The 11,911-nt window shown below is 40.1% G+C and overlaps 1 protein-coding gene across 1 annotated transcript; it reads right to left on the bottom strand.

Moving 5' to 3' along the window:
- Positions 1-6,377: 6,377 nt before the first annotated feature.
- On the bottom strand, positions 6,378-11,691 carry LOC139943991 (uncharacterized). The gene is made up of 6 exons (XM_071940916.1): positions 11,618-11,691; positions 11,353-11,448; positions 9,374-9,499; positions 8,757-8,900; positions 7,914-8,015; positions 6,378-6,885 (listed from the first exon to the last, which is right to left on the bottom strand). Exons 1-6 carry the CDS (start codon positions 11,634-11,636, stop codon positions 6,722-6,724), a joined length of 651 nt encoding a protein of 216 aa, XP_071797017.1. The 5' UTR covers positions 11,637-11,691; the 3' UTR covers positions 6,378-6,721.
- Between the last annotated feature and the right edge of the window lie 220 nt (positions 11,692-11,911).

Raw genomic sequence — 11,911 nt, 5'->3', positions numbered from 1 at the left:
TTTAATTGTGTTTGCGCAAATCTCTTTTTTTTCTTTTTCTTTTTATCTTGCCAAAATTAGGCTCTACCATGTTGAAATGGCTATCGAAAAAACAAATATATAATTCTGGGGGAAAAGGTTTATATGTATGAATAGCTAATGGACTCAACTTTCATATACACCAAAAAGTCTGAAAAATAATTCATGCTTGGGTGAGCACTGCTCACTTCTGTAAATGGTATGAAAATGAGGCTGGGAACCAGGAAGTGTACCCTGAGCGAGCTTTTGGGTTGAGGCTAAATTTAGATTTGGGTCTTAAATAAAAACATGTTAAAAGTGTGTTTTAGCGGTCCTTTTTTAAATGTAACCTATTATTTGTAGCTTATTTGCATGGTTCTCAGACGCGATGCGCATGCATTGGGGTCATTAGCATAAGCAGAACCTCATAGTTCTAGGAGTAGGCCCCGGCCCCTCCCTTGTACTCCGCCCACCCCACCAAGGCCTAAACTAGCTAGTCTCGTCAATCAAGCACCCCCCCCCCCATAAATTGTGCAAATACGCAAAATTTACCTCTTCACGTACACAACACCATGTCTACAATTTATAACAAAATAGTCAGTCTTGTACACATTTAAAACATTTGTAGAAGGGCTTTTCTCTTTTTAAGTGTACGAGCTCGACTAAAATAATTCCACACCGCGTGTGTTGTTTCAAAATCACCGCCTCACCTTTTTAAATAAGTGAAGCCTAAAGTTTGCTTAATTTTTGTTGGTTTTTAAAACACATTTTCCCCAAAGAAAGTTTCCTCTGGATGCTATGGGTGTTAGTTCACTTACTTATATCATCTTGTCTCGCTTTTGTCGACCGATTTCGCAATAAAATGTGCATTACTACCGGGGGATAAAAGAATGGTCTGTGAGAAAACATGGAGTCAATCGAAAGGAAGCATGCATTTTTCATTTCATGAGAGAGGGCGCTCGTCAGAGTAATAATAAGTAGACTCGCCACACTGCTTTGAGCTTTTTCTCCCTAAATTGTTACAGGTTTTCTTCCTTTATTGTTGAGTTTCTCATTTTGGTTCAGAAAAAATATTCTAAAAATATTTTATTTTATTTCAAAATTTCTTACCATTATTACATTTTTTTTATTAGCAATCTGTATTACACAGTACTATTTTCGTAGATTTGTCAAGTCCTTCCGAATCATGCCTCCAAACCAGTCGATTTCGCGCCATCTAGTGGTGGCAAAAAACAAACAAGCGTCACCAATCAAGACCAGGACAGCTCGCGGGGGCGCCAAAAACCGTTTCCCAGGGACCTTGCCGCCAAGCGACCTTTGTCACCGATAACATAAACATTGGAAATGATATTCTTTTGACGCACTCAGGATAACCAGGAAATAAACAACTCACGGATATAATTTGCCACTTTGCTTTGTCTTTTGCCTCACCACACATGATTCATTCATTTCAGGTAACTCCCAGGAAATCTCATTTTGAAGTTTCACATTTCTCATTATGGAACATACCGAAACTTTTGTGTCTCATATAATGCATGCAGCAGTGATAGTGGTTGCCTTATACACGAGTGGAATAATTGCCCTGTGTGGCATGGACTTCATATAATAGTTTTGGACATGTTGTTGCCACGTGCAGCATGATAGGCTACCACCATATGCTAGCTTGCTAGAGCAAACATGGTTATGTTCCACATTAGCAGTCGCTCCACGAACAATGCCCGATTTTTTAAATGCTATTCATTTTACAAAGCTGTTAAGCAGGCAATACTGCTTACATTAGCTCCATTTAAACTTGATTGAATTTTATCTGGTAACCCTATTTCAGTAAGCAAGATATTTCTCTCCCTGTAGCAAGCTTAATGTTTAGACACTCCCGTTGCATAAAATTGGATAAGGCTTAGTACGTAGACCCAGCACTAAGCTATACTACCGATTCTGGTAGAACATGGGGGCATTTAAAAAAAACGATTCTGCCCGGCGCCCATGTTTTTAAAAGTTACTCTAATGGCAATTTCGTACAAGGAGTTTTCACAGGCAATTTTGAGGCAAGTGCAAAAATGAACACTTTGGAAGTGCGACACATTTTTCTAATACTAGGCCTACTGTCTTAAGAAAATGGTGTGGACGTTACGGTGTGGATGTTTCTTCTTCTACTGCCTGGAACTGGTTGCCCGTAAATTGCCACCAGAAGCCGCCCCATCAAAAAACAACCATAACACCAACATTCTCAAAATATAGAGACGAGAGGTAGTATTAACTAGGCAGGCAAATAATATTTTGCATTTATTAAAACTCGGAAAGAATGCAAATACGACTCAAGTACACTATGCTAAAAAAATAAAATGCAAATATCAAGCAGCATACATTATACAATCTTGTCTACGTTAAAAGGGAATTCAGGTAGGGTCCAATACGATTTTATGGCAAAGTAAACTTTTGGTTTAGAACCTATACAGCAGTTTCGATTATATAAAGCGTTTCGAGAAACTTCAAAGTAATGTGGTTATTTATAAAACGAAAAAGGCTGTTATATAGTTTTTATGCCACAAAAGCGAACGCTTTTTAGATTGTGTATTCCTATTACGGATTATTTTTCCTCAGTGTGTGGACATAATATTGCTCCAGATTTAGGGCGATGTCTAAAAAATGCAATCACCTTTTGATTGCAAAAGCTACATTTTGTATGGTTCCAAAAACCAAAGGAATACTTTGTCTCTAAAACAATGCATGCACATGCGCTAAAACAAACCGTAACTAAGCCACAAGAACTATTTAACAAAGACACAATGCAATTATATACAATAACTAAAATATAAGGTAATCCCATGAACATTGGCGTAACTATATAGACAGGACATGTCAACCACCCAGAATCTTGCCCTAATTGCCCACATCCCAAATGGATTCCAGAAATAGATAAATGATTGGTCCAATATTATCCTCCACAAAATATGTATTTACCCCCGCGGCTTGCACCCCAAACAAAAATGTCTAATTGAACGCCCATAGTAATCGTGCATACAGCAGTGTTTGTGTCAACTTCTCCTTCAAAAAAACTAAACCACTTTACAAATTTTCGATCGGGGAAAAAACATAATCCTGTTATGCTATTCCCATTTCCTTGATCGTCCATAACTAACATAATGGGACAACATTACCCGTAGGCCGATATAAACAGCGATGCTTAAAAAGGTGTCAAAAATCGTTGGAGCCTGCGTTTTGTTTTGTTGTCTGGGGACAAAGTTCAAGGTGTTCTGCACAGCGTTTATGCGAATTAGCTATGAGTTGACCTAGGGTCAACAAAGCTAAAGAAAGGCATATCACAGAAAGTGTGTTCGTTGTTAGGAGCCTACAGTATTGTTGTCATAATATTATTGGTTTTTACATCACAGCATGAACAATCCTAAACATAGGCTTTAACCCAGTAGAAAGACAACTCGACTCACTGAGCCTTTCTTGCAGCTGGAAGGTATCCAGAAAAACGGGAAAATTATACCCAAAAGTTACTAATTCATAAACAATTGGTGGCTATAGGAACCAATAAGAGTATTAAACTGCGGAGGGCAAAGGATGGTCAATATGGCAGAGTGGATTATCTAACCACAAAATCTAACTTTATCAAACAGATTGTTCCCATAAAATGGAAAGAAAAATAACACATCAGTGAAATTAAAGACTTAAAACAACTCCAGGCCACATTCCACAATTTGACACAATGTTTACTTCATCCACTTTTAACATTAATTCAAACAATTATAGCAATACTACGGTCATATTTAGAAAGCAAGACAATGTTAAGCAGCTACCTGAGCGGAATGTTTTCAACAGAAATTGTATTTTTACTTGTTTATAATGCACTTGTTCACCATTTTAATGTAATTTTGATATGTGTACACTTCTGAACCTTTCGTAATTATCGATTAAAATATCAGGCCCCTACCTAAAGGTTTTTTGAAAAACTAAAAACACTTCTGCCGTTGAGAGCGGGCGTCAAAGGACAATGCCGCTGACGTCATTTGTGGTAGTTTGCTTTGTTATACATCCACGCCGCTGCAACAAAGCGGCTTTATCTACTTATGACGTTTTGAGAGTGATTACGTAACGGGGCTTTTCGCAAATCTCGCAGAAAAGCTCTGGACAAGGGCATACAAAATGATTGTTTTTTTACACAATTGAAACCTATTTATAATCATCTGACTCGATTTCCTTATTCATCGAAAACATTTTAAGTGGAATTCAGCAAAGTTCACGACTTGACATTTTCGTTCAAGCAGGTCTTTAAAAGCAGTCTCCAGCATTTAAACTAACCCTTTCCAACTTGTACCCAGCAACAAAAACCTAATCGTATAAAAACACAATAAATGCGGTGAAATGTGCGAGGAAACCTACCTCAGCACCATGGGCCGCCATAATAGACCACCTGTTGCCATCTTTGGCAAATTTCAGTACTCTTCTGCCAATGCAGGAAAATGTGCGAGGAAACCTACCTCAGCACCATGGGCCGCCATAACAGACCCCTTGTTGCCATCTTGGGCAAATTTCAGTACTCTTCTGCCAATGCAGGGAAATGTGCGAGGAAACCTACCTCAGCACCATGGGCCGCCATAACAGACCCCTTGTTGCCATCTTGGGCAAATTTCAGTACTCTTCTGCCAATGCAGGGAAATGTGCGAGGAAACCTACCTCAGCACCATGGGCCGCCATAACAGACCCCTTGTTGCCATCTTGGGCAAATTTCAGTACTCTTCTGCCAATGCAGTGAAATGTGCGAGGAAACCTACCTCAACACCATGGGCCTCCATAATAGACCACCTGTTGCCATCTTGGGCAAATTTCAGTACTCTTCTGCCAATGCAGTGAAATGTGCGAGGAAACCTACCTCAGCACCATAGGCCGCCATAATAGACCACCTGTTGCCATCTTGGGCAATTTTCAGTACTCTTCTGCCAATGCAGTGAAATGTGCGAGGAAACCTACCTCAGCACCATAGGCCGCCATAATAGACCACCTGTTGCCATCTTGGGCAATTTTCAGTACTCTTCTGCCAATGCAGTGAAATGTGCGAGGAAACCTACCTCAGCACCATGGGCCGCCATAACAGACCTCTTGTTGCCATCTTGGGCAAATTTCAGTACTCTTCTGCCAATGCAGTGAAATGTGCGAGGAAACCTACCTCAGTACCATGGGCCGCCATAATAGACCACCTGTTGCCATTTTGGGCGAATTTCAGTACTCTTCTGCCAATGCAGTGAAATGTAAAAGGAAACCTACCTCAGCACCATGGGCCGCCATAATAGACCACCTGTTGCCATCTTGGGCAAATTTCAGTACTCTTCTGCCAAAGCAGTGAAATGTGCGAGGAAACCTACCTCAGCACCATGGGCCGCCATAATAGACCACCTGTTGCCATCTTGGGCAAATTTCAGTACTCTTCTGCCAATGCAGTGAAAATAATGTGCGAGGAAACCTACCTCAGCACCATGGGCCGCCATAATAGACCACCTGTTGCCATCTTGGGCAAATTTCAGTACTCTTCTGCCAATGCAGTGAAAATAATGTGCGAGGAAACCTACCTCAGCACCATGGGCCGCCATCATAGACCACCTGTTGCCATCTTGGGCAAATTTCAGTACTCTTCTGCCAATGCAGTGAAATGTGCGAGGAAACCTACCTCAGCACCATGGGCCGCCATAATAGACCACCTGTTGCCATCTTGGGCAAATTTCAGTACTCTTCAGCAAATGCATCACTGGAATGTGTGAGGAAACGATCCTCAGCACATAGACGTTTATCAGACCATGACTAGTAAAAGCTTAATAACATTAACTGCTAAATGATTGTTTTGCCCAATCCGCCACTACCTGTTTGATACTTATTAGGTGTTCGGGCCAACAGCCCGGAACACCTCTTATTTTTGTTCGTTTTTTTTTTTACTTCTTAATACTTCTTCTTAGGTGTTCGGAGCAGAGCATAGCTCCGAACACCTTTTGTTATTATTATTTCAAAAAATCATAACTTTTGATTCCAATGATGGATTTTTACAATCGATGCATCATCGGAAACCTCGTTAAAAAACTCTGTAAACGCTTGACTACGACCATACTGCGTTGATTACTATGATTCTCGTCCGATCATTGAAGTTAAAAGACCTGCTTGAACGAAAATGTCAAGTCGTGAACTTTGCTGAATTCCACTTAAAATGTTTTCGATGAATAAGGAAATCTAGTCATATGATTATAAATAGGTTTCAATTGTGTAAAAAAAACCGTCATTTTGTATGCCCTTATCCACAGCTTTTCTGCGAGATTTGCGAAAAGCCCTGTTACGTAATCACTCTCAAAAAGTAGATAAAGCCGCTTTGTTGCAGAGTGGATGTATAACAAAGCAAACTCCCACAAATGACGTCAGCGGCATTGTCCTTTGACGCCCGCTCTCAACGGCAGAAGTGTTTTTAGTTTTTCAAAAAACCTTTAGGTAGGGGCCTGATTTTTTAATCGATAATTACGAAAAGTTCAGAAGTGTACACATATCAAAATTACATTAAAATAGTGAACAAGTGCATTATAAACAAGTAAAAATACCATTTCTGTTGAAAACATTCCGGTCAGTACTTGTATGTGTAACACCTAGAGTTTTTTCACAAACTCTCAATGTCTAGTTTTAAAAGCTTATTTTACTAAAATTAAAAGTCACCCCTTGGTATTCAATCAAACTTGTGATGAATTTACAAAGTGGTTTCAAGCAAATCCGAGGTTTGGTCAAATCCTTCTAGGTTGGTGAGGGGATTGCTCGGGTGAAATCTGTCTGGCGGGTTGGTCTCTTGCTGGGGCGGGAGGTGCGTTGACTGCCCTGCTGTTGCGTCATCGTGTTCCTGAACAGGTACCAACCCTAAAGAAAGTATGCATCACATTTTTTTTTTTTATTTTTTTTTTAATAAAAGCTGTTTAAAGGGTTTGTGTATTGTAAAACACAATGTCCACAGATTAACATTCAACACACACGTATTGAAGGTAATGATGGTAGAACACCGGTGCTCCCAGGATTATGTTGTTTTTTTTTTGGGGGGGGGGGCGGGGGCTCGAACCAATTTATTGGGTTGGGTCCAGGGCCCGGCCTTACGGCCCCTGGTGGGGTCCAGGGCGAAGCCCCGGTGGGGTCCAGGGGGCCTGGAGCTCTGAGCTTTCTGGCGTTTTGGGGGTGAAATATCAAGCCTCTTTATGCATAAATTTAGAAGAAAAAGATGTGTTCAAAATCTTTCACATCGCACCTCGCACCTCGCGTTATCGAATATCCCAGATCAAAGAGTTATTTTGGCAGGGGAAAAAACATACGAATGGCAAAGGAAGAAAAGAAAATACTTACACCGGAAATAAAAACCAAAAACTACACACGCATTTGCGACTTTTCTCCCTCGGCTCTTTTCCTCCCCTCCCCCATTATTATTTTTTCCTTTCTTCTTCTTTCCTTCCCTCTTTCTCCCCCGTTTTTTCTTTTTTCCTTTTGGGGGGACCCTCTTGGGGGTGGGGTGGGGGGGGGGGGGCTCAAGCCCCCCGAGCCCCCCCCCCCCCTTGGGTGCGCCGTTGTGGTAGAAAACTTCCCTTAAAATATGATTTGCTATGGTGTTGTAGTTTTTGTGAAAACAAATGTCATATTAGTGAAAAACCTTGTTTGCGTCCCAGGAAATTAACATTATTGTTCCATGCATAACACGCACCAGATGCACACCGTATTTACCAGTACTGATATCAACGCGACTCTCCTATAAACATCGCTCTGTGATTTTCACTTGTTTTCCTCTGAAGCGAAGGATGTGGTCTTCGGAAAGTAGTGCATCGTATCTTTATCAAAGCCATCCTTGAAGTTAATTTTCAAAGTTTACTTTGGTTTGCCGAAGTAGACTTCATAAGCATACGTACCGTTTCTTCGTTTCTTCAGCACTTTCACTCCAACTCCTACTACGAGAGTCAATGTAAATACGCCTCCACAGACTCCTCCAAGTGCAAGTCCAATTGACAACCCTGGATGTGTGTGAATAGAATTTGATTTTTTGGATAAACAGCAACAAGATTGGCAGCAATAGGCTTCTCATACTATCAAAATTAGAATAATCACCCGTTATCTTAAAGACATGGACACCTTTGGTAATTGTCATATCTCAACGTAGGCATTAAATAACAAACATGTGAAAATTTGAACTCAATGGGTCGTCGATTTTCTGAGAAAAATTGAAGAAAAAATACCCTTGTCGCACAAGTTGTGTGCTTGCAGAGGTTTCGAATTCAATTAAAATATTTTAGTGAGAGATTACTTCTTTCTCAAACACTACTCTACTTCAGAGGAAGCCGTTCTCTTGAATGTTTTATGCTATCAACATCTCTCCTTGCTCGTTACCAAGTAAGTTTTTAGGCTAAATTATTTTGAGTAATTACCAATAGTGTCCAGTGCTTTCAAGTATAGTGACAACGCTGGAACCAGGAAAACATTTTAGGGGCAAAGTGGGTGAACCATCTTTTGTCACGGGGGCACTTCTGGTCAATCAAAACTGTTGTTTCTTGCCATTTCCACAAAATATATAATCTGACCAGAGTGTATACAAAAATACATTATCTGCGTTCAAATGGGAAAAAAGTTTTACAAACATGGACGTTATTGCAAAGCATGTAAATTGCAACATTTCCGTTCTGTAAACAGGAAAGTCCGGATTTCAATTGGGGGCTCGGACATAAAGGGATGGTGACAATTGAACTCTTTAAACATACCCATGTCAGACGAAGAATCTTTTGCGAGGGGGGGTTTACCATGAGCGTTATCGATACCGTCAGTGTTGTCAATTTCGTCACCCGGCGCTTCAATGTCTTGACGCACCGGTGATGGCGTTGTTCCACTTGGAATAATTCCAAGTGCTGAGTATTAAAGAAATTGTACACGTTTAACCAATGGTACAAACAAATAGGGGGGGGGGGGGGGGGGAGGTTTTTCCGTTTTTTTGTAAGGATCCCAATGGATACAAGTCTTAAGTTTGTTTAGTTTTTCATTATGTCAAATTGAGCCTAAACTGTGCCAAACTGACCCAATTAGCCAAAACTGTGTCAAACTGACCCGAACCTTTGTAAGAACTGATGGGCCAAAACTGTGTCAACTGACCCAAACCTTTGTACCAACTGAGCCAAAACTCTGCAAACTGACCCAAACCTTTGTACGAACTGAGCCATACTGTGTCAAACTGACCCAGATGTTTGTATATGAACTGAGCCAACATTGTGTCACTAACTGACCCAAACCTTTGTACGAACATGAGCCAAAACTTTGTCAAACTCACCCGAAACCGTTTCAAGAGGGACAAACTGACCCAAATATTTAATTTACACATCTTTACCTCGGCAAGTGTAACAGTGATCGTCCTGGGACTGCAGATCACACGTTGAACATGATACACACATCCCCAATACTTCCTCATAGACGGTCATATTATCATCGTCATGGCATACCTTGTTCCATCCGTCTGTGCACGGAGTATAGTAGTCAAGGGGTCAAAACAGTGAAACTTCTCAATGAAGATGTAATTAGATTAGAAGACGATTAGAGTATACTGATCGAAACGTCGAGTTGAAACCAACGGTTCTTTTCAGATCCAACCCAACTCAAGTTCAGGGATTATCTTTATATGGTGTTACCGTAAACCTTTACTACATATATTAGAATTGGTTGACTGCTGTTTAAATACAAGAATACACAGAAATTGTCTTGGCTCTCGTGCTTACAATAAAATCTAAAGATAAAAAGACACTAGACACTAATAGTAATTCTCAAAGACCATTCTTCTCACTTATCTCAACATATGCATAAAATAACAAACCTGTGAAAATTTGAGCTCAATTGGTCGTCGAAGTTGCGAGATAATAATAAAAGAAAAAAACTCCATTGTCACACGTAGTTGTGTGCTTTCAGATGCTTGATTTCGAGACCTCAAAATCTAATTCCGAGATCTTGAAATCAAATTTGTCGAAAATTAATTACTTCTCCGGTGCTTTAGAGGACAAACCTTATTCCCTTTAACCACGATCGGGTGTACCCTTAGTCAAACAGTGTATGTGGTGGGAGGGGGGGGGGGGGGGGGGGGGGACAACCACCACCGCAAATTCAACCGCAAAATCACCCCGGGAGCCCACAATAATATTTTCAAAATTATGATGGCTCATTGGTAATTGTTGCGGTTTTTGCTTTCACACTTTATCAACAGAATAATTTGAACGGGCCCCAAGGAAAAGAAATAATAACGTAAGAAAAAGGGCACAATTTATCTCATCTAGAAACAGGCACACCGTGCAAGGGTCAATGAACAATGCACGGATCGTCGTTTTAAAAGATATACACATTCTTCCCAGATCGATGATCAAACGGAATATAAAATGGCAATCAGGTTCCACTATAAGCTGAAATTGACTCTCCCCAAAAGCAGAAAAAACATACAGAAAAAGGAAAACATCCAAGGCCAGCCCAACCCTTCAGCACCTTTCAAATAAAATAAAAACCATCCCAACCCAAACCACTTACATGTATTATGCCTTCTCTTAAAGTCACCTTCTTCCCCCACACATATGAAGCCGGCACCACAAGGCAATAGATATTCAAAGGCAAAGTATACCTTCGGTTTTTTGAACCGATAAAATTTTGTAATCTTACTTCAAAAGATGGTCACATTTTTAAGATATCGCCGAAAATCCGGAAGGAGACCACGCAAGAAGAATAATCCCTAATAGGACTACATAATCTGAGAAGCGTTACTGACAGTACAAAAATGACAGATTTGACAGATTCAAATTTGACATATTCAAATTTTGGGGCATAAAACTGATAACTTTTTACACAAGCACACAATCCCATTACTTCCTATAGTGAAGTGTTATTATCAAAAGCTGCTGTGTTGGCTCCTATTTTATTGCCACTAATTTTTAGAGTGATTACCAAACGTATAAATACATTCCCTCCGCCATGCTGCCATCAAGTTCTATGTATCCAACAGCAGTAATGCATGATAATAATCATCGAACAATATTTAAGGAACCAGACTATTTGGTTACATTGATTTGAATGCATGTGAGAAACACAAAATGGCCGAACCATGACAATGGTATCTACTTTCCTAACATCGGCGCATCTAAACACCATTTAATTTCATTTAAATTGTAAAAGAAGACAACATACAATACAGTGAATACGAAAAGGTCATCATCGAGACGTGGAAGCAAAGCTGCGCTGCACATTTTTTTTCATAACACGCAAATTATGTAAGCAGACAAAATACCCATATTTGACCATTCAGTATGTTTTACAATCAAATAGATTAATTCTCACCGAGCTCCATGTTATCTTGCGGTTGATTAGGTACCATAGGCCAGCACATGCCATGGGGACCTATCCACACTTCCATTACAAGAATCACCCACAATTCTGTAAAAAGAAGAAGAAAAAACATTGTCAATGGCTGACATGAAAATTCTGGTATTTTTTTACTAGCATTGGAATGAGGCATTGCATAAAGAATCACAAACTTCCTTTTTTCGAAAATCAGAATTTGTGGAGGTAATTAACTAAAAACGGAAAACAATTCACCACTTACTGTTCATCAAAGGCGACATGGTTAGTTATAGACTTTCAGCTGATCGTTTATGTTGCGTTTCGTTCCACACCGGCTCGCTTATGAAAATAATGACAAACAATACTGGGTCGCAATGTGACGTGTAATGCATTGGTATTTTACAATACGTAAACCCAGGACTACTGCTGCAATGACTACCGCTTATCTCACTGTTGGAAAGAAACCCCCCAGATCATTAGACATTTTATTCAAAGGTATGCAACATGGTATGCAATAAAATTCACGACATCGCAAATAATATTCGCAGACGTGTGC

The sequence above is a fragment of the Asterias amurensis genome, chromosome 11, assembly GCF_032118995.1.
Source record: "Asterias amurensis chromosome 11, ASM3211899v1".
NCBI classification, from domain to species: domain Eukaryota; kingdom Metazoa; phylum Echinodermata; class Asteroidea; order Forcipulatida; family Asteriidae; genus Asterias; species Asterias amurensis.
This window is presented reverse-complemented; position numbering and strand designations above follow the sequence as displayed.